The sequence below is a fragment of the Filicampus tigris genome, chromosome 2, assembly GCF_054856515.1.
Source record: "Filicampus tigris isolate MCC_2025a chromosome 2, RoL_Ftig_1.0, whole genome shotgun sequence".
Taxonomy (NCBI): domain Eukaryota; kingdom Metazoa; phylum Chordata; class Actinopteri; order Syngnathiformes; family Syngnathidae; genus Filicampus; species Filicampus tigris.
In genome coordinates, this window is record NC_141218.1 from 11,233,822 (window position 1) to 11,257,156 (window position 23,335).

General features: G+C 40.9%; 3 protein-coding genes across 9 annotated transcripts; 2 read left to right on the plus strand and 1 right to left on the minus strand.

Annotated features, from left to right (window-relative positions):
• The first annotated feature begins 150 nt into the window (after nt 1-150).
• Nucleotides 151-7,563, plus strand: LOC147151374 (heterogeneous nuclear ribonucleoprotein U-like protein 2). The gene is made up of 12 exons (XM_086023460.1): nt 151-473; nt 933-1,248; nt 1,442-1,518; nt 1,594-1,836; nt 2,850-2,962; nt 3,264-3,530; nt 4,511-4,633; nt 4,714-4,815; nt 5,546-5,714; nt 5,781-6,011; nt 6,786-6,817; nt 6,898-7,563. The coding sequence occupies exons 1-12, from the start codon at nt 299-301 to the stop codon at nt 6,955-6,957; spliced, it is 1,908 nt and encodes a 635-aa protein (XP_085879586.1). The 5' UTR covers nt 151-298; the 3' UTR covers nt 6,958-7,563.
• Nucleotides 7,021-14,341, minus strand: nudt22 (nudix (nucleoside diphosphate linked moiety X)-type motif 22). 4 transcript variants are annotated; one of them, XM_086023464.1, is made up of 8 exons: nt 13,584-13,715; nt 12,125-12,239; nt 10,544-10,754; nt 10,307-10,387; nt 9,813-9,926; nt 8,164-8,261; nt 7,325-7,418; nt 7,021-7,247 (listed from the first exon to the last, which is right to left on the minus strand). In XM_086023464.1, the coding sequence occupies exons 2-8, from the start codon at nt 12,208-12,210 to the stop codon at nt 7,143-7,145; spliced, it is 789 nt and encodes a 262-aa protein (XP_085879590.1). In that variant the 5' UTR covers nt 12,211-12,239; nt 13,584-13,715; the 3' UTR covers nt 7,021-7,142. The 4 variants fall into 4 exon arrangements, with proteins under 4 accessions (XP_085879590.1, XP_085879589.1, XP_085879587.1 ...); XM_086023463.1 differs by lacking the exon at nt 13,584-13,715 and adding an exon at nt 14,260-14,341 and having other exon boundaries at nt 10,307-10,754; XM_086023461.1 differs by having other exon boundaries at nt 10,307-10,754.
• On the plus strand, nt 14,040-21,445 carry dnajc4 (DnaJ (Hsp40) homolog, subfamily C, member 4). 4 transcript variants are annotated; one of them, XM_086023465.1, is made up of 7 exons: nt 14,040-14,187; nt 16,008-16,135; nt 16,736-16,826; nt 17,770-17,960; nt 19,505-19,675; nt 20,362-20,448; nt 21,052-21,445. In XM_086023465.1, exons 2-7 carry the CDS (start codon nt 16,044-16,046, stop codon nt 21,143-21,145), a joined length of 726 nt encoding a protein of 241 aa, XP_085879591.1. In that variant the 5' UTR covers nt 14,040-14,187; nt 16,008-16,043; the 3' UTR covers nt 21,146-21,445. The 4 variants fall into 4 exon arrangements, with proteins under 4 accessions (XP_085879591.1, XP_085879592.1, XP_085879595.1 ...); XM_086023466.1 differs by lacking the exon at nt 14,040-14,187 and adding an exon at nt 14,195-14,344; XM_086023467.1 differs by lacking the exon at nt 14,040-14,187 and adding an exon at nt 15,387-15,590.
• The last annotated feature ends 1,890 nt before the right edge of the window (nt 21,446-23,335 follow it).

The following is a 23,335-nucleotide window of genomic DNA, read 5'->3' on the forward strand; positions in this document are numbered from 1 at the left end:
TGAAAAATAAATAATGCTTTCATGTATGCGCAATTCGGCTAATAAAATCATTACATTCACAAAACTGACAAGATGTAGTTACTTTGATTGTCGCTTGGGAGCAGCACATTTTTTAAACGTGGAAAATCTGCTCAGCAAGAATGACAAGGAAGTAAAGACAGCTTGTGTCAGCCAATCAGGTGCCGAGGCACCATATTGAACCTTTGTTTTGGTTTGAAGGCTGCTAATTCTCAACAGTTTTTACCACAAAAATTGCATCAAAACGATAGAATTCCACCTCCGTTTTGTACTGGTAACGATGAAGTTAGCGGACATCAAGAAGCTTAAAGTGGTCGAGCTCCGATCGAGGCTTAACCAAGCCGGTTTGGACAGCCGAGGGCTAAAGATAGAGCTTGTGGAGCGTTTGTGGTCTTTACTGGATGACAACAACGGCCAAAGAGGGAACATACACGAACAGGGTGTTCAACGACAAGGTAATTAATTCGCTTCTCTTTAATCCCTTCATAGATTTATATAAAGTGTACTTATGTGCTGTTCAAGCCCGAATTGTCCATGTCACTGATACCAAATTTCTACCCTGGTCTAAATCGATTCTCAAATCAAATTGTCGATACTCTTGATACTTGAGTCATTTGAGGTGATGTATATCAGCAACGGGAATATGGTGCAAAGTATCTTAGCTTTTGAGATCTTGTCTAAATAGATATGCGGTTGGAGGAACTGCATAAGCGCTGTTAAGTCAGTTCAGTCAGTACTACCAAGATGGTGTAAAAGTGGTGCTTGTATATTAGATAATGCTTTGGCCTGAAGTAAGAAAACAAATTAACCAATAACCACTACAGTATATGATTTCGTAAATAGGCGGAAGAACATTGCATTCGCTGGATATAATGGCTCCTAACACAGCCGGTTTCCCCCTCTTCCACCTTCAGTTCAACCCTCTCCCCCATTGGTGCCAGGCGGCATCTCCACGACCCCAGAAATGGTGGTGGCCTCCTCCTCTTCCTCCCTACTTTTGTCCTCTTCCCACACGGACCCAGCCAGTGTCACCCTGTCGTGTGGACCGGCAGACCGGACCCGAGAGTTCTCTGACTCTGCCACGCAGACAGAAGCAGAAGGCATCCCGGAGTGTCCGTTACCCAATGTTGATGACCGTCAAGCCAAGACCGAGCTGGATCTGGCGGCGGCGGCAGAGGAGGTGCGAGGGCGAGCGTTCTACGAGTTTAAAGAGGAAATACGATATAAAAGGTAATGGAGAGGACGAGCGTCACTGGTAGGGTTTTCAATATGTGATTTTTTTTTTTAAAAAGCACTTTTACAGTGCGGCCATCGCGCTGTGGATTGTGGTTAGCATGACGGTCTTGTAGTTCTGGGTTCTGGGTTTGACTCTTTTTACAAGTTGAACGTGAATGGACATTGTTGTCACATTATTGTCCACCAGAGCCAAACTACCACAAGCTCCACTGGAGGAAAATGAGGCAAAAGAGGAAGATGAAGATATACTCAAATTACATCCATGTGAGTATTTGAACACACTTTCAACCTGTTTTTATGATAACATCACCTGATTTACCGTATTCTATTTTCACTTAGATGACAGTCACCTGCACTTCCAAGTGGGCCCTGACGGCACCTGCGGTCAGCCTCGATTCTGGGACAGATTTCCTCTGCTGTGGTCCGGATGCAGGCTCACGCACGGTGTGTCGCAAGGCAGGGTGGGCTTCGAGGTGAGGCTGGAGAGGAGGTTATCCAGCTCTCAGCCAGACAGCCCGGAGAACGACCAGTCCTACGGCATGCGGATAGGCTGGTCCTTGGACCAAACATCTCTACTGCTGGGTAAGCTTTTATTGTTCGTTTTGTCAACGTCAGTTTTAGTTTGTCACTCAAAAATAATCTCCAAAAGTGATTTGGTTAAATTATTACTACACAAATGCATTTTTTTCCTCATAGGTCTTAGAGCCATGAGTGATCCAATAAATACAGTGGGCTGTCTAAAGAGTGTAATAGGCGGAAATGAATCTGCACGCAAACCACAGGCTTACTGAAATGTATCTAACGTAACTATTTCCACTCGTTAGTGTCTAGGAAAACATCTAGACGTTCAATCTTGAGGCGGCTTAAAGCCGCACGGCTCCCGTAGACTGAGGAAGAGGCGGTGTTTTACAACACTTCTAAGACATATGCATATTTCAGGCAGTAATCGATTTTAAATCGATTTTCGGTTAATCGGCACATCCCTACAGTTCATGTGTACAAGAAAGCTAATAGATTGGTTCTCAAGCTGTTTTTCACACATTTAATTGGTTAACAATGCATAAACATAACAGATGAGGTTAGACCAGTAGTATTGATTTATGAAAAAATATGAAATTGACAAATTTGGAAATGGAGGGTTTTCGCCCAACAGCAACGAAATCCCAAATTTTACTCATATAGTCATAAAGGTGCATTTCCAATCATCAAATATTTCCTGAATAATTATCATAGAATCTGCATATAAGGGACAAATATTACTAAAAGGTGAATAATGTTGCACTTCTGTTTATTGACTAAAGGTCCTCTTGAAATTGCTTTGTCTGTGCTCCAAAACTCAAAATTTAGCACAAAAAGTCTACTGCTTTTTAAAAAAAAATTTTTTTTTTTGTGCTATTTTTGTCATTAGTAAATGCCGTTGCTCAAGGACATCGTGTTATTGTGGTTTGTATTCAAAGAGTAATCAGCAAAAATTATATTTCAAATGAGGGCCCATTTCTTACCTAATATGATATACACAATATTGTACTTAGATTGAGTCTCTTCAGAGAGGAAATGATATGCCAATTATTTAACACTTTTTTTTCTGCCATCAGGTGAAGACACGCTTTCTTTCGCTTATGATAGACATGCTAGAAAAGTAACGTGTGGGAGAGAAGAAGAGTTTGGGGAGCCATTTTGTGAAGGTGACATCATTGGCTGTTATGCCGTGAGTGACGTCCTCCTTGAAATTTCTCTTGATACACACACTTATGTGGGGTATACGCACACCCATTTTTTGAGGGGAACTAGCTCCTCTCATTTTGCACCAGTGCTAGTGTCAGTGTGAGATGTGCACATCGGTGGGGGCGTCCTTTGCGCTACGAAACCTGCGACAAATATTTTTCATAAAAATGATCAACCTGAAAAATGACATTTAAATGATTATATTGATTAATCTCCCAGATCTAGTATGTTATGTACTGTGCTTTAGTTAGTTCCCACTAATCCTGATTTAGCTCATCCCGCAGTCTTTCTCCACGGATGGTGGCGTTCAGCTCTCCTTCCACAAAAATGGCCGTTTTCTGGGCGTGGCCTTTTCCCTGGAGGCGTCGGATCTTGGAGGCCGTGCTCTGTTCCCTCACGTGCTCTGTAAGAGCTGTGCGGTTCGCTTTCTCTTGGACCCCACGGCTCCTCCCTGGTACGCCGTTCCTCCGGGCTTCACCCCACTGGCGGCGCTGCCCGCTGGGATGAGGCGTCGCAACGTGTCTGCGCCTAGCTGCAGCGCGCAGAGTGAGGTGGGTTTCTGGCACTGGATCACTGCAAAGCTTGCCATGAATCCTTATTCAAAATATAATTCAATAATTTAATTTAAAAAAAAATCCTGAATCGTAGATTAATATTAAGACATCTACATTATGAAGAAATATTGATGGAATTATTTGGTAAACAAAACAATGTTCATTAAAACAGAATGTTTTATCATTTAGATTTAAAGTATGCACCTTTTGCACATTACTAAACATTATTTAGTTTAGTTTAGTATAGTAATTTTCTCATCTTTATGTTGTGGTTGATGCTTTATAACCTGAATGACTCACGTTCACAGCTGTGCATTATCAGGAGTTAATAGCTTGAATTTCTTGATCTCGTAATGGGTTTGAGACCATTAGAATTTGAACAAGTTCACATTTCCAAACTTTTGACTGGTACTGTTTATGAAAAGTTTACGCACCCATTTCAAATTATGTGACGTAAAGATAAATAATTTCACAGCTTTTTCCACAGTCAATGGGACCTATAACCTGTACAACTGAATTACATTTTTTAAAAAACCTTTTTGAAAAGACAAATTCCAGATGTTTCAGTAGGTGTTGCCTGACCATCAGTTGTTTATCTTGATGTCCTCTCTTGAAAGCATTTCTTGTTTTCAATTGAGTTGTAAATCATAAATGTCACATTACCGGTGGAAAAAGTTTTGAAATTATATGTCTTTGTCCTATTTTTTTTACATCACACAAATGTGGCATCTGAAGAGGGGTGTGTCAACTTTTGGTATCCGCTGAACACGCGTGTGTTGTTCATTCATTCATTCAAACGGGTCATGTGAGATGAGTTTGAAATTATGTTTAAGTGTTTTGGGGTCATATTTTGGTTGAGACCATTATTATAGGCAGTTACTGAAAAACATTTGTGGGGGCATCAATTACTTGAGTTATTCTGCTATTCACGGCAGCGCTCTGACCTTTTACTGTTATTTCCATCTGTGTCTGTGTAGATGTTGTTGATGGTGGGTCTCCCTGGTTCCGGCAAGAGCCACTGGGCCAGAGCTCACATACGGCAGCATCCGGAGAAAAACTACAAGCTGCTGGGCACTGAGGAGTTGCTCTCATGCATGTTGGTCAGTCTAAAAGCCTCACGCGGCACAACCATCATTAGTCTCATCAAAGTGACTCAAACGTGTGTGATTGTGCGTTTTAGAACGGGGGTGCGAGGGAGCGCCGGCTGCAGCAGGCCGCCCAGTGTCTGACCGAGTTAATCAAAATGGCCGCTCACACGCCAGGCAACTACATCCTGGACCAGGTAAGGTTTCACTTTGTAACAAAACGTACAGGGAATGACAAAAATATGGCGCGGCGAATCTACTTAGGCTCAAGGTCTAAGACAACAAATTTGTTGTTGATAATAAATAAAAATGTTAAAATTTCTTCTAGTGTGTATTTGTTATCATAGGTTTTGGATCCTAGATATTTGAAATGAATCTACTGTACTGGTAATCTACTACGGAAATTAATTTACTGCAATTTATTTTCAAAGAAAGATTTTATTTCTATTTATTTACTCACATTAGTTTGTTTTCTTTTTTAGCTGAACGCTTTAAGCTAATGTATCCACCAGTTTTACTTTTTTTTCCATTAAAAAGTAAATTTAAAACCCTTGTTTGTAGTGAAGTATAGTCATTTTTTAAATATTTTAAATACATGCCTATGAATAATGTAATTTAATTTAGTATATATAAATTAAGAAAATTTTAATATTAGATTTAGTTGTTTTACTTTTTTCACATTAAAAAAGTACATTTTAAAACCCTTGTTTTTAGTGAAGTATAATCACTTAAAAAAATATACATAAAATATACATGCCTACAGTGAAACATGGTTATTCATAGGAATAATGTAATGTAATTTAGTATATATAAGAAAATTAAGAAAATTGTGGTATTAGATTTAACTTTTGTTTTACTGTATTTGTAATACTCACAGCAGTGTTCTCTATATTTTGGTAATATCACAATATTTTTTTTTTTTTGCAGTGCAACACTCTCTTCTCTGCGCAACGTTATAAACTGCAGCTGTTCTCCAGCTTCGGAAGGCGTGCAGCAGTGGTGCTTTTCCCCTCTGCGGAAGAGTGGAAAAGACGACTGTCCGAGCGCCAAAAGGACGGCGAGAAAATTCCCGAGACTGCTCTGCTCAAACTCCAAGGTGGGCCTCGATTTGCGGCAATCTCGCCAAAACAGCTTCCGAAATGGGACCGCTCCTCCTTTCCAGTCAGCTGCAGTCTTCCCGAGCAGCTCTCCGACGTCTTGGACGAATTGCGCTATGTGGAGCTGCAGCAGGACGTGGCTCAGGCGCTGCTACGAGAGTACAAAGATGAGGCTCGACGGCTGTTGCCACCTGTTACCAAGCCGGAGAAACCCAAGAAGGATTTGCTAAAGAAAAGACCGCACCCGCATGGGCATCCTCTCCCACCTCACTGGATCAGGGGGAGCGGGTTGAACAGTACGTATGAGAAATTATATATAGCCTTAGTAAGGACTGCTCGCTTAATGCCACTTCACAATGCAAAATAGCGTAGACGTGCTAGCAAATAGTACTGATGTCGCGGCAGGTCAATCAACAGCTATTTAAACACAAACGGTGCAGCAACCCGGGTATACAAGACAATACAGTGGACCCTTGCTGTGCATAGGGAATTGTGACAAGGTCAGCCTACGAATAGCAAAAAATCCATGTATAATCTACACGGGGGGGAAAAAATGAAATCCCCCAAAATTTTCAGAAAAAATAAATAAATTAAACAATACAAAAATCCGTGAATAGATGAATGTGCGGGTCCCAAGCCGCGAGTATGCGGCTGTCCACTATATAACAATACTCATAGGCATATCACTGCCATTAGGTAGAATCCTTGACTCTCCAAAACCATCACTTTTTCGGAAAACAAGACAATGGCACGTGCGTTGAACCATTCATGTATTATTGTCAAAGAGAGCAATAGTATTAATTTGTTAAAAAAAAAACATGAAATTGACCATCTTTGGACACAGGCGGTTTCAGGCCCGACGCTAGTGATTCTTTACCTCTGTGAAAAATGAATTACAGGACTGCAGTTTACCTGTGGGCGTCTTTTTTCATTACATTCATATTTCTGTATTATACTGCACCCTGGTGGCAATTTTTAGAAGAGTCTAAGCCATTATAGCTGCAAAGGGGTACTTTAGTTCATAATGTATTATACATTTTGTAAAATTATGTTTCTTCCTTTTGCTTCAGGCTGGAATAACATGCCGTGTTGGAGCCAGCATGTAAGTACAAATTAATTTAGCACCACCAGATTTAAGAGCACACACCCAGATCTGATTTTATGTTGTCTGACGTTTCACAGTGGAATGTGCCTTATCATGACCAAGCCATGTACTACTGCAGTGGCCATGAGGGCTACTGATCAAGAACCGGATATGGAAAGGAAAGTGAATGGCCAGTCACAATCAGCCAAGTAGAGATCGGATCACTGTTGAAATTTTTAATGATAAAACTGCCATGTTTTCTAGTGTTCGCTGTTTTTTTTTTTCATTGTGCAATGTGGAATCATATCTTGAGTGCAGCTAAAAAAGCTCAGATTGAATTATATCAGGACTGTTCAGGTTTCACCGCCTGGAAAAGCAGCACAGCTCCCTTGGCGGAGGGGCACATCTCCAACCACAGAGGGCTGCTTCCGTCCAGCCGCAACGTCTCCTGTTTGGAATTTTTAAATGTATTCAGTATTCACAATGCACTTTTTGCGCAGATTTTTTAAAGTAAGAATTTCTCACCGCTCGGCTGAGGAACACGATGTCCGTGGACTCGTTGGCCTCAGCTCCTCCTTTCCAGTACAACTCTCGGACTTCGTCGGATGACAGCGAACAACTCAGGACACAAAGACAAATGTGACACTTTTATTACGTGAACTCTCAGGACAAATGTTTGAGAGGACGGTGAAGATTGGGAACTTGGACATTGGCGACATCTCACATATAAAAAAAAAATGTTTTTCGCACACACACACACACACACACACACACCAAAAAAAAAAACCTCCGTTTGTCCGGGATTAAAGTGGCCATTCCAACCAGATGCAGCATTTCCACAGACTTTTTTGGAGGAAAAATTGTCACGTTAATTTTATATAGGAAAAAAAAAACTTTTCTAATAATACAATAAAACAAATATCCAATGGAAAAAATCAGTTAACATTCATTTTTCATAGTGTTAATGCTGTGCGCCTAAAGTCACTTGTCAGACAATGCACCGACTGAGTTTATTGAACTCAGCTCACAAGTGACCAGCCAAGTAAACAAACAATTCCTAGGAATAGAATTACTATGTTTCGATTCCCGTCCTCATACACTACTGTTCAAAAGTTTTGAATTAAAAAGTTGCCCGTTTTCAAGAAAAAAAAAAGACTAAAATCTGTCATCTGTACAAGAACAAAAACATTTTGTTGCCCCAAAAATGACCTAGTGTTACATGATTAAGTAATTTTCCTACATTTCCAAGAGTGGGAATATCATGAACGCACCCCAACACACTTGCTGTCCTGGTCAGAAATTTCCGACGTCCCGGTTTTCTATAATGTGGTAACGGAGTCATCCTCAAATGAGTATGAGTATACCTGATGTAGAACTCAGCACTTGGTCTTCCGGCACTGGTGTGATTCAAGATTACGCCCATCAGCAGCGGTTCTCCAAGAGAACTCAAGGGAATGTTAACCTGGAGACAAATGCTTATTAGTAAAAAAAAAATAAAGACAACGGTCTCCATCTTTCCCTTAAATTCAAAGAAAAAGCAAATCACAATGACATTATTCAAAGGGCGGCATGGCTCAGTAGTAGAGCGGTCGACTCCCAACCCAGAGGTGGTGGGTTCGATCCCCGGAAATTGTGACCATGTCAAAGTATCCTTGAGTTGCTCCTGAAGCTGCATCATCAGTAGGTAAATGAGGTACAGTGTGAAGTGCTTTGAGTAGAAAAGTGACAGCCTATTTACAAGTTGGTTTTTTTTCCCCCATGCTGGGATTTTCTTTATTTTTCCTGATACCGCCGCAACTTTAATCCCAGCATTAACTTGAATTAGCTTCCACCGAAATAATACAAATGTTTTTTTCTTCAAAGATAGTGTAAAAATAAGTATTTACTTTTGGAAAATAGCACATTGTCAAAATGTGTGGAAGGATAATCCCTAAAGATACACTTAGGTGATCTTAACAAAGGCACTTATATAATAGGTTTACATGTAAAAATGACATCAGTACTAAAATCCCCACCTCAAAAGAACTGTAGTGATATAAGGTCTTTTTTTTTGTGATTAGCTTTACCACAAATTGCCCCGCCCCTTTTGGGGCGTGGCTTGTTATGTTTTCGGTCTCAGCGGTCTACGTTACGGGAGGAAGGCAAGCGTGGTAATATTGCTCGCTTTGTCAGTTCTGTTGTCTAAAACGGCGACCGATCGCCACCAAAATGCAAATGCACATGACTACTCTTGTCCACTTCAACCTGTGAAAGTATAAAAGTGTTCTGCACCATAGTTTGGATTTATTGACATAAAACGTGATCTCATCATGATCACCTCCACAAAATCAAAAATACCGTGGCGATTGCTCCTCCACTTTTACAAGCTGAAGCGGACAAGAGCATGAATGCGCACACGAACCCCGACTGGTTATATTCCGGACATTTAGCTACGCTAAACTCGTGTCAACTCCCAGGAAGGAGACGGCGGCTTGCAGCGAGCAGCAGGGAAGGCAGATCGGATCTTTGTGACCTCAGCAAAATTATTTGTGGCTTGGCCGCACTTGCCTCGTATTAAAAGTCTTCAAAATGTGATCTCTTTTCTTATCAAATGTAAAACAACTGAAAATTAGGGATTGGCACACACCGACACAGGTATCGGTATCAGCTCAATAACAGCCTTATTTCAATGTATGAAGTGCTCGTGAAGGCTGTCGATACCAGCCACCGAAACCTGAAGAGCCCTCTTGTGGCTTTCTTCTATCAGGAAATAAATGACATGCATGGCTGAGAAAATGGGTTTGTGTGAATTGCATCCTTATCCATCCTCTCATTTGCCCTATAAAGATGCAATGTTTGTAAATAAAAATCCATAGTGCTAATGATTCTGATCATTTTATCTGTTTCTAAGTGCTTGTTGCTTCTGTGAAAATTAGTAACTAGACAGGCTGAGAAAAGTCACTCAATAGAATGACCAAGTCACCGCTACACATCAGTCGTAGTTCCACAGCTTTGGACTGGAAAAAACACCCACCTCGTCTCGAATCTCAGCGCAAATAGACGAGAAAAGCTCAGTGACGACGGCATCCGGATTCTTTTCCAGCAGGTTCACGTCAATCTTCTCCTCACCAAGACGTTCGCACGCCAACTGAGGACAACCACGACCTTGTTAAGGCGACACAAACATGATCGCAACACTGCAAAAACTTGGCTTAAAAAACAATTATGAAATGGGTGGAAATAAAGTGTTCCCCCGCTTTATCAATTTTCTTTTTTAAGTGACTTTTTAAAAGGGTTATTACGGTTTACTTATAAAGACGCACAACTCTAAAACACTGATGTGCAGAAGTATTTAAATAAAATGTTAGTGTTCGTAGATCCAAATGTCTCCAAGTAAGTGCCCGGAAAATAAAACCCCATCATAACACAACGTTAAAAATCTGTGATTAGGTGTGGAATCACTTAATTTCACATATTTAATATTGGTTGGATTTGACTTGGGGTCCCAGTGAAAAGGCCTCCCCTCACCTTGGGTTCCGGGTGCCCTCCGGGAAGGCTCAGCTTCCCGCCGGCCTCAGCCACCTCCAGGCTCCTCCTGATGAACACCACCTGTCCGTCGTCCGTGCACACAACGCCGCCCACTCCTAAAGGCTGGGCCAGCAGCGCCTGGCTGCTGCCCAACTCGGCCTCGCCGCGTTTGCGAAGCTCCGCCACCCGGGATGACCAGTTGGTGCCCAGGTAGTCTTTGTAAGAGGTGAGACCTACCCTCAGAGTCAGCAGCGGTGCGGTCGCTTGACCGTGTGTAGGGTTTTGGAATGACGGAATGCAGGATGAGTGTTGAGCGGCAGGCAGTGCGGCATGGAAAGAGTGCAGCCGGAATTTGGCGCCGTCAAAAAGCCACGGCTCCTTGGACACCCGCGCCGTCCACACCTCATCGATGTGACGTTGGAGAGCGGCGTCTGTCTTACGGTTATACCTTCGGGGGTAATAATTCATTTTTAGGAAGATCACATCATACTTTTACAACCTAAAATTCCAATATTTGTTAGATGTAGAACAGTAGCATGTTTCTGTCCCCTGATTAGTTGGTCAAAGCAAAACCTGGTACTAGGGATGGGCGAGTACCGATAGCAGGTATCATACTGGATCGATACAGGCCTTATTTTTAGGTATTGGATACTCTCATAGGCCGCCAATGCCAGCCACCAATATTTAAAGCACATAAAATCTGACATTAAGTCGTATAGTTGGCGCTATACTGCAGCAGTCAGAGAATTATCATCTGCTTCAGAAGGATTCTGTTCACAATGTTTTGTTATTGTGTTAAATGCAGAGCTGGGCATTCCGTCTCAGGGACGGAACAATGGACGCACCTTTTTGTGGACGGTCGGACGAGAACTCTTTTAAAAAGGACGGACTAAGCAAGGTCGGAGGTAGGTTTTCGTCCGTTCCTATAATTATCCCAAGTCCCGGCTGACTTTTAAAAAGCAAGCTGCCTTGCTAATGTGCACAACACTGGAGTGCTCTTTTTCAAGTGCGTTCCCTCGCTGCAGTATTGCTCTCACAGGCATAGTCTGCCCTCAAGTGGACGCCCATTAAACTGACGAGGTAAAAGAAAAAAAAAAACACTGAAAGCTATGACCCGGAAGTGGAAGACGTTCGTTCTCCTCATAAAATAACATTGCCTTATTTTGCAATAATTATTTGTATTGCACAATGACACAATGAAATGAAATGAAAACGTGCAACAAAACCCAATAGTATTGTCTTATTATGCAATTTATTGCATAATATTCTCGTGATGTCCACGTCATCATCATCATCATCATCATCATCCTCATCATCTTCATCCTGGTGGTTGCTGGTTGTAAACAATTCAATCCACTCACAATAGTCACAATTTTCATAGGAAATTAGCCAGATAATGAGCTTGAAATAATGTCATGCACAGCCGCTTTTTTGGGTGGGGAGCGGTGGCGGCGCTAAAAGGACGAGGACGGACGGGGGTTGGAGGACGATCATTTTTATGAATAAGGACGGAGGGACAAGGACAGAAGGGTACCCTGATCGTGGACGGAGGACGGACCGGCAAAAAAGGGTAAAGTGCCCAGCTCTGGTTAAATGTATACATCAAATGAACCAAAGGTATCGATACTCACATCGATGATTACTTGAACTGGTATTGGTCTGAAAAAAATCGGTATCAAACATCGCTACCCGTTACTGTAAACAACACATCTGTAGTTCTATCTTAACAGTATTTTGGTCCCCAAAAATTTCTCCCATGTCACATCTGTGGATCCAAACACTTCTGACCTCTATGAAGTTGTGCGTGGTGACCCTTACCTTTCAGACAGCTCCACCTGCACTTGGGACTGCCGAAGGCCCTGCCAGGCTGCACATTGCAGTAACAAAGAAACCTCAGGGTCCATCTACCAGCCGTTCTTGTCCACTTTTTTACCTGAGGGACAGCCATTTGTTTTTAATAGGGATGGTTTAGTACCGATACATCGGTATCGAGCCAATATCTGCCTTATTATAAGATACTTGCGTCATGAAAGCTGCCGATACTTAATACAAAACAAAAAAAAAAACTATCTGACACTGAGCAAGTCCTCTTCGCCAGTATTTGGTGCTACAGTGCAGCGATGGCGAATCATGAGTCAAAGAAACAAAATGTCTTCACACATTTGCGGCATCAAAAGTAATAGTGGAAAATGGTAGCAACAGCTTCGTTGCCTAAATGAAACACGTAAATGGTTCGCGATACATTCACGTGATAAGGTGAATCATTGGAACGTTGAGGTAGTAGGTGTTGATTCGCCGGTGCATTATGTCATAGCGAACATGTCATGTCTGTGGCTGGCTCAGTCGGAAGAAGCATACAGTTGGCCATGTAATGTAATCAATTCCCATAACAAACTTTGACTTCTTGTTTCTCATATTTATATTTTTTATATAGGGTTGGGATAACCCTAATCTTTTACTTGTATATGTTCTGAGTAGCAAAACAGTTTTTTTATACATGCTATCATTATCTGTTTTTGGCATTCCGGACAAACAACAGTTTCATATTGTCGAGCTCCCCTTGGGTACTCTTTCCTCATATGGTTTCTCTGTGCCCTGCCATGTCTCTTTTTAAGGTTATATGTGTGTGCATTTATGTAGGTGTGAGTGAGTGAGTGCAAGTGTGCTTGTGGTTGTCTGTCTTTGTGTATACTGCGAGGGAGGGAGGGAAGGTGGGAGCCAGTTCCCTTTTTATGCTGTATTTTGATGTTTTTAATGTACATCACTTTTGAGTTGCATCTTGTGTGTGAAAAGTGCTATATAAATCAAATTTGATTTGATTTGATTGTATTGTATAACTAGTATTGATCAGGCATTGTTCCCGTCCCCCCCAGTTCCAAAATCCCATCTGCGCCCCTGGACAGCCTAACCCTCAACCAAACGCACCTCACTATCGGCGTTGTGAGCATGCGTGCGAAAGCAGTAGAGCATTGGCGCACGAGTTGTGAAAGATGAACAGGTCTAGGTAGGAAAGGACGTTTGTCACCCAGTGTTTTCAGCGGAAAAAAACAGCCCAATAAATTGTCAAAAGCAAAGTGAGACGCCTGCCCTCTGTTATAAGCAGCGATAGTCCATGCATATATAAATCCGTGGACCTAAATGAGTGCACCTTAATGCACCAACAACGAAACATCGATAACGGCTCTGAATGAGGAAGCGAAGCTACTGGGTAAACCATATATAACCTGCATGCTAAACTGGTAACTTCTTGGATTAAAATTGCAGACAGTTCACTTACCTACATCGCATTTAGGTGGGCCGGTGGTGGCAAGAAATGGACTCGCACTGGCTTGTTGAGAAAGTCGAAATGCATTGTCCTGTGATGTCATTGGCTCACGGAGCTGCACGTGACCCAAGCACAGCGACCAAAAAAAAACCCCTAACTAAATAACAGTACAGTAATTGTTAGTACCTCTGATGTGCTAGATGTAATTTTTCTATAACGATGACATGAGAAAAAATATGCACAAATCTCTCTTCAAGCAAGTTAAATCGCGTTTGATGAAAAATACAAGATGGGGGGGGGGGGGGGGGGGGGGAATATGCCCCAAGATATGTGAATGAGTCAAGATGCCAAGTTTCGACTGAGTTCTCCTAAACACATAGAATTGTTTGTCAAAATGATAAGGTTAAGGTGATGAAGCTGTAAGTTCGTGTGATGATTTTGCAATCATTTGTGAAGATAGATAGATAAATAACTTTTGATTACATGTTCTGAGGACACGAATGGATATTTTATTGTGAAAGTACGGTTTTCCGTGTTCCGGTTTTAAATGCCTTACTTTGTGTTTATGCAACTCCACTAGAAAGAGCATTGGGTTATGAACCTCAGTCATTCCAGGGTATGCCCGTTTTTTGCATTTATTAAGACTTTAAGGCAAATTTCATGTCGTTTCCCATCCTTATTTACTTACCGTGCTTAGTGTTAGTCTCGAATTTTGTTAGCATGTTATGAACAGCACATTGAGCTAACCTGCAAGCTAACGCTAACTAGCTTTGGTAAGTGGTGAGATGCAAAATGTATTGTTGCTAATGATAGTCATTACTGCTAATTTAATTTAAAGCTAATGTGGTCCTCAGACGTTATCTCACGTCATCAGATAAGGGGCAGTTGATGACGGCATTCGGTTTGTAATTTTCTTATGTAACCAAGCAAGCTAGGGCCACACAGGACTGAAAACAAAATTAAACTGCAATGTTAAAGTTTCCAGATTCAAGTCTTAATATTCCGAGACTAGAATCACATATTTTCGAAACAAAACAATCGTATAAGAAAAAAAAGTTATATATTCAAAGCCATATAGACATTAAAATGCTGTGCGTTTTCGAAATTACTGTATATTCATAATAGGATTAAGTAAATTAAGAAAAAATTGACGAAAAAAAAAATGTGTTTAATGTCATGTACTTTTGAGATAACATAATATTCAAAGAATAATGTGTAATATTAAGAGACAAGAGTACTATTTATATAATCTAGATGTGTATTTTTTTCAATTGATATTATGAGACTATAGTCTAATATTTTTGTAATAGAAAGTCATGTTTTTTATAATATTGTCACATGTCATAGTAACAGACAAAAAAAATATTTTTCTGATTCAACTTGTAATACCACCACAATCTTCTTCAAAGTTAAATATTTTCAAGCAAGTCACAATTCTTGTGCCAAAATTATGAGCACTGTATTTTACTTAATTTTCATATTATGACTCGAAGACAAATATGATGACTTTAAGCCCTAAAATATCCGACTTTAATCACCACAAATGCCCAAATATTTTCTTGAAAATATGCAACTTTTCACAAAAATACAACTTTATTATTGTAAAATATACAACAGTTTTTTCTTGAAATTCTATGCCTTCATTCTGAAAAATAATGTTATATGAATAGTCTCAGAAAATTATAACTTTTTTCACGCAAATATATAACTGCCCTTTTCAGGCACGCCGTAACACTCCTTTATAACACTTAAATTACTTAAAAGTTAAATACAACTGAAGCAACAAAATAAAACAAAAATATCCACTGCAACATTATGTACATTTGGACATTTAAATCGTTGATTCTTTTGTGTGGCGGCACGTTGATCGACTGGTTAGCATGTCCGCCTGACAGCTCAGGGGTTGTGAGTTCGATCGCGGTCCCGGCCTTCCTGTGTCGAGTTAGCATGTTCTCCCCGTGCCTGCGTGGGTTTTCTCCGGGTACTCTGGTTTCCTCCCACGTTCCAAAAACATGCATGGTAAGTTGATTGGGCACTCTAAATTGCCCCTAGGTGTGATTGTGAGTGTGTGTGTCTCTGTGTGCCCTGCGATTGGCTGGCAACCAGTACGGGATGTCCCCTGCCTGCTGCCCGTTGACAGCTGGGATAGGCTCCAGCACGCCCGCGACCCTTGTGAGGACAAGCGGTATAGATGATGGATGGATGGATGGATTCTTTTGTGTACCACTAGAGGGAACCTGCGTACACGTTGAGAATCACAGCATTAGAATAGTGTATCCAGGTGTGCCTAATGGTTTGGTCAGTGGCTTTATACTTGGGTAACATCTCCAGTTCAGTGTTTTCAGACATATTTTATGACAGTTTCATCCTTTTGTGAAGTTGTTCCCATTGACATGAGCATTGAAGTAGTTAACCCATGTGCGTTGGTCTGCTAAGGAGCGCTGAGCGGTCTCACCGCGATCGTCTTTGGCCATGCAGCTGGATGCGCAGCTACGCCTCTGTCAGAGTTGCCTTTGGTGCTACAAGAGTGGCCTGCGTCTCTTATCCTGGAGTGCTGCACAAAGGTAATCTATAAATAATACCTGCGTGCTCCACCCTTTTGGTCAACATGCTCTTTGCTTTGGATACACACACGTTACGTAAGTAATACGGAGAGCCACAATGACAAAAGACACACCACCCTGTGCATGAGCTATTGGTGCTCACTACACAAACCATGAACCCAATACTGCTCCCCTAAACATTTTCTTTTGTGAGGGCCTGTCACTGTACTGTAGTGCAATGTCACACCTACCAACAACATTCCTAATAGAGCTGTATCATCCATTCTGTCTTTACAATTACAATAACGCTCAGTATTAACATGTCAACGTTTATATTCAACTGGAATCCAGACGTTTTTTCTAGTACGTTTTTTCAACTGGTAGGTGGGGAAGAGGGTGTCGCTGAATCAAATTCAGGTTTGTCTTCAGTGAAGTTAACGCGCATTTTTTGGGAATGTGGGCGGCAGCCTAGGACCACTTGACTGTGAGGTGGACGTGCTAAAAGCTAGTCCGCCATGCTGCCCAACAGCAAGCGTACTGTGTGTCATGTTAATCCGAAACGATTTATGTTCAATTGTGTTTTTATATTGAGCTGTCCTCTGTGTTATTTTGTCAAATCAGAAAAGATGCCAACTACTATGACCTACTGGGAGTCAAATCAGATGCAACCTTGGAGGAAATCAAAAATGCATTTTTTGACAAATCTAAAAAGGTAAACATGTTCTTTTAAAACAAAATTTTCTACGTTTATTTAACGGAGAAAAAAGTTGTATATTTTGTACTGATAATCATCTGATATTGATGTGCCAAAATACAAAAGTATAACATTCAATTTGTATCATGTAACTAATCTTCAAAATAATATAACTTATCTAAAAAATATTAAATGTTTATCTCAAATGTTTCATTCAGTTAAGACTTTATTCTCATAAAATTGCAGCTTTGATTTACAAAATATAGGAATTTTTGTCTTGAAAATTGTAGGCATTTTTTCCACTGAAGTCTTCACTTTTTTCCTCATAAAATTACAATTTTAATCTAGAAAACCTGATATTTTTATCTAAGAAATACTTGGCTGTTTTTTCTCAAAAATGTGTGACTCTATTCTACATACTATCTAGAAAATATATCCTTTTTTTCAACATTATGATTTAGTTATACCTAATATTGTAATACTGTGAGATTATGACATTATTGTTGAAAATATAAAACGTCTGGAAAAATAATGTTTTTTCATTTTAATTTCAAAAATGTATTTCACAGAATATTCCAACTTCATTCTCATAAAATTACGACTTTATTCTTAAAAATATAGGACTTTTTTTTATCTAGAAAATAAGCATATTTTCTCAGAATATTACATTATTCTACTAAAATTACGACTTTGGTCTTGAAAATATTCTACCTTTATACAAAAACATCTTTTTTTCTTGAAAGTAATTAACTACTTGAAAAAAATTCAAATTTCAAATATATATCACAGTTTGTTTTTGGACAGTCAGATGTGTGGAAAATGTCACACCACAGGATGGCAGTCTTACTCTAGCGTCAACTAGATTCTCAGCCAGGCTTCATGTGTCCAAACCAAAACCTTTCACACTTGACGTATACCATCCATATTTCTCGTGTGTACTGAGCCCGTTGATCATGTGCAGCTGCACCCAGACAGTGACCCCTCCAACCCGGCGCTGCACAGCCAGTTTGTGGAGCTGAACGAGGCCTACCGCGTGCTGAGCAAGGAGCCCAGCAGGAAGGAGTATAATTTCAAAATCAGACGTTTCTATAGTGGAGGAGGAGGAAGCCCGGTCTTCACTTCGGCCTCAAGTCACACCAGCCATGCAACCAGGTGACGCCATTTTGTTGTTACTAATTGTTTTTCCAAGGATCCCCTCATGATCTCAACACCAATTAAACATCACTTCCCACGTGTACCATTAAATGCCACAGGAATTAAAAAGAAAAAAATTCAGAGGGAAAAAGTGGTAGTGTTACGAAAACACAATTTTCGGAGGAAAAAAAGTTGTAATATTCAAAGTGAAGTTGTTTTGGAAAGAAAAAAATCTTCACAAGACCAAACACATTTTTTCAGGATTAAAAAGACCTTTGAGATTAAAGTAATTGCTGTTTGTTTCAAGATGAAGCGGAAATATGATGATTAAAGTTATAATTTAATGAGGGAAGAAAGTCATATTTTGACAAGTAAATTTTAAAAATACACATGTATTCTCACTAGTGGTGCTCTGATCGATCGGCCACTGATCGGGATTGGCTGATTTTCTGTGGAAAAGTGTTTGATTGGCATATGTCGATCCGTGCCTTTCATTACAGATCATTAATAAAAAAAAAAAAAACATTACCTACAGCTAGTACTTTGCAGCCTGCGGCCAACTAGAGACCAGCCTTTGTGCAGTCCAACTACCCCTCCCCTTTCATTAACGCTGCACAAGTTACGGACCAAACCAGTATGTGATCGCAATTGTTATCGGCCGATCTCACTCATGGCTCATCGGAATCGGCAGCACACAACACTGATCGGAACACCCCTAATTCTCGCAATATTACTTACTCCTTTTATTCTGAAAAACAGTGTCAACGTCAGCACGTCTAACTAGGGGGCATGAAGTCAGCAAGGGAGTGGGTGCGTCACATTTTACCACTCAATTAAGGTTCACTTATATTAGATTTCTATCAGCAACTAATACACTAATCAAGTGATTCTCAAAGTGCGGTACGAGTGGCAGTTTTGATTTAACTCACATGTGCAATACATTTTAAGTGAGTCATTAAAGGTGAGGTCAACCCCAAAAAATTCTTTACAATAATATGTTCTATGCAGCCCCACTGGTCTAAACAATGGTATTCTGATTGTTATTGTGTTTGTGGAATATGAGTTAAGTAGTAAAATCCACCCATTTTTGTCCATCTCAGGTGGCGGCCATTTAGTCACTTGTTCTCGACTGAAAATGACATCTCAGTTGCTCAGCCGCTCAGCTAACGACCAATCATTGGTCGTTAGCCGAGCCCTGAGCAACTGTGATGCCATTTTCAGTCGACAGAAGTGACAAAATGGCCACCCCCAGAGATAGCTAAAAATGAGTGGATTAATTCTTATTCCACAAACGCAATATTTATCAGCATGCCTTGTTTCAACTAGTGGGCTCGCATAGAACATTCTTGAAAAAAAATATGCTTGGGTTGACTTCCCCTTCAAACCCAGTGATGTTCTTTTTCCCTCACATGTTGCAATAAGATTGTTTGTTCCGACTCCATCAACAGCATTAGTCAGCATTCTGACTAAACTCCTACAGACTGGAACCGTCACACTCCGGTTGTGTTCACCATTTTAAACAAGCAAGTCATCATAACGCTCATCATCCCTTTTTGTCACAGTGGCGCGACGGTGCAGGACAACATGCGTTACTGGGAGCAAATTCATCAGTCCCACACCCAGGAAATGTCCACAGAGGAAAGGGAGAGGCGGCGTAGGAGGAACTTCCGCCTGGTGGGCTACTGCTTCCTCACCATGGCGCTCAGTGTCGGAGCACACTTTGTCTTCTTCAGGTGAAACTCCCTGATGCCTCTGACATCATTTCAAGGGCTGTCTGCTTGGGATCACAGGTGGCAAATCTGATCCCCGACACAATTTTTTTTTCCTTTAACTAACCATGAAAATGACAATAATCACATGCAGGGGTAATCATGTAATATATAGTGTGATTATTAGGGTTGCCACATAGAGCATATTAGGTAAGGGACAAGAATTGTAACTCCTCACCCAAGAGCCACACAATTTGTCCATAGTCAAAGTCAAACATGGTGCAGTTCAGTATCTGGCTTTCCTAAAAACAAAAGATAAAGCTATTGATTTTCCATTTTAAATACCAGTAAATCTCTTCCTGTTTTGTTTGGATTGTGATCTCTTAATGTGAACCGAACCATGAACGTAAAAACTAAGCTGCTGTGAATTTTGGCACACCGTTCGTTACACTGTCATTTATATATTTATGTAGGTTCTCCGTTCTAAGCAGCCCCTTGAGGTTTACCATAGCTACAATGTGGTTTGCAGTGAAACAAGTTTGACAACGCCGGTTTAGACGATCCCAGATGTTCCCAACAATTTTCGCAAAAGTCAGCATCTTGATGGGATGGAACCTTCTAGAATGTCCTGGCTTTGTAGCATTAGAGGTTCTGCTGATCTTTGAGATTTTTGAAGATCGTCTCAGCTTGACTTTAATGAACCGTTGCAGGAAGCTGGAAGCGGTCCACAACAACTTCATGGACGAGAAGGATCGCGTCATCACGGAAATCTACAACGATTCCAAAGAGAGGGCCAGGTTGGTGACGCCTTACTTTAAAACCGATTGGTGTTTTTGCGTTCTGGGTCTGTTTTTCAGATCTGCCTTCTCCTTAAGGATATTTATCGCTTCTGCCCAGCGGCAACCCTAACATTTGAGTCAGTACTACTAAGAACACTGGTCTTTTCTTTCCTCACACCGCCCACAAATGACCTTTTCTGTGTGAATTACTGTGAGGATCCGTGTATGTTGCACATGTAACAGACATATTGCTAAACTAATAAGAAGCCCACAATTTATATGTGGAAAAATGTTTAGTTGAGCATTAACATAGCTTTACCTTTAAGTCCCCTAGCTAAATGCTAACACATGAACGGGCTAATGAATGGCATCGTTGTCAATTATAAACCTTTAAACAATACTAGTAGTAACCTGTTGGCAGGAATATAAAAATACTCACAGCCACATATCTTCTGTGAACAACAGGCAGCATCAACAGATTAATGGCCTTTCCATTCATTTCAATGAGGAAAGATGATTTGAAGTAGGAAGACTTCAGTTACAGGCGTTGTCATGGAACAAATTAATCTCCAATCTGAACTGGATCAGCTCTAATTCATGTCTGTGCTGTTCTTTTTCCAGGGTCAACGGTTTCAAGAAACAGACAGAAATCCTGCGGCAGAAACACGCCGAGTTTTTGGAGAAATACAAAACGCGCAATGGCGGAGAGAAGTAGGAGACTTCACTCAGCCGGGAGTTTGTTTTTAGACTTTTATTTAAAGTTTGGCCTTCATTTGAAGGTGTTTTACCCCATAATGAGGAGCCAGACACAGACTGGACTGACTTGAATGACCATCATTAGCATGGACGCTAGCTGATATTCATCACCGATGACATCACTAAAAAGGATGCCGCTCTACAAATACTCCGAGCAAAAATGGAAAAAAAAAATCTCGGGACTGAGTGGCAAAATAGTCAGACTATTGTATTAACTACGAAAGTGCATCATTAAACTGGTTTCGTCCGGTTCAACACACGTCGTCAGCCTTTTTGTAGGCATAAAGTGTCATTTATTTGACTTTGACTCCTTCCCGTGTGTGTGGTGTGATGTGAGTTTGAATCATTTGTGGTTACAACCTTTCCTATCAGAAGACTGAAACCCGTGTAGCGTTTCTTCTCGTTACGTGGCGAACCGCAGGGACATCTCATGCTTTGTCACAAAGGGCAATTAAGGGGCACAGGATGTCCCCTCAGCTAACCACATTACAAGAAGCGGAAGTGCCTTTATGAAACTCCACACAGGTTCCTGTCTTGTGATGACGCAATAGAAGCTACAAACCAAATGTGACCCCACGAGTTTAGAATCCATTTCACGCTCGCAAAATGGCCCCCCTGTTCAGTTTGGCTAATGAAAATGTCACAAAGAAGAAATGGGTTTATTATTCTTGTGAATGGATATGGACATGCATGGACGGCCAAATGCGTAATTGCTGTTTGGAGCAGGGGTTCTAAAAGGGGAACCATTTTTTTACATCGATGCATATTTTAAGCAGTTTAAATCGGAAGCGCTTTAAAAGGACGACGACGGACAGGGTCGGAGGACAATTATTTTATGAGTAACGATGAAGGGACCATGATGGAAGGGTGTCCAAATTGTGGACGGAGGACGGACCGGCATAATAGAGTAAAGTGCCCATCTCTGGCATGTCTTTCCGTCATGGGATGCTTTTTACAAATGAAACACAATAGCAGTAACTATACATTTTTTAAAATTATTTCGTGGGGGCCCCAAAGCTGCGGTTCACAGCTCACCTTGAGCACGGTGACCCCAGTTTGAGTACCGCTGCTTTACAGAATGTTTTCTTCTTGTGTTGTCTCGTCACCAGCCGGCCCGGAGCTGAGACATACAAGATAATGTTCTCCTCCTTGCACGGCACACACACACTCACACACCCTCATGTGTGCTCTGAAAACCCAAACACACCACCATGACGGCAACTCCACTGTGACACACACACACAGACATACACTTTTAATTGACATTGAAGGGTGTCAAATCATGCTTCAGTGCCACACATTCCTCTGCGCCACCATAAGGGAAAAACGATAGAGATCGCGGTATATCACAGGTAAATTAGTGACTTGGTTTATTAAGGGGCGTCTACCTCACAGTTGGGAGGTCCTTTATTTGAATCTTTGTTTTCTCAAAGTAGGCTGCCTTCCCACTACATTCCCAAAATAATGCTGGTTTGTCTATATGTACCCTGCGATTGGCCGCTGAGATAGGCTCCAGCTCACCGGCCACCCTAATGAGGACAAGCGCTATAGAAAATGGATGGTTGGTTTTATTAAGGCAGCAGCCGAGCATGAAAAGAAAGCTCTTCAGTGAGCCATAAAGCCAGCTGCTTTACGTTTATTTACGCCTTTGGATTCTTGAGCTTGATATAAAGTGAGAATGGTGTTTGGTTTTATTTGACACTAAACAAATGAACGTCAGACCGATTAAGATTGCCCTATAAATCGCACCATTAATCTCTTTGTGAATCGTGTCCAATAAAGCCTTTTATTGGGTGGCTCTGTTATTGCAGTCCACAGCCACCTGAGGCTAGAGCTGACGTTTTCACAATTCTCATTATGTATTTGTGGGACGTAATGCCATGCTGAATTTCATAGGTCAGATTTGTCTTTGCCGACCTCAAGTGGCCTCAAAGGTCATCACATTTGTACATAATGAAACGGTTACTTGAAGCATGCTCAGTTAGATGGCATTTACTGTCTCAGTTAAGAATGGTCAATTGAAGGTGATGGTCAATGATTTTCTTGGGGGAAAATGGACAATATAAATGGTGTATATCAATCACATGAAACTTTATTCATATACAGTATATTGTCATTAATTCACTTTTCAAATCAGGTTTTAGTAATT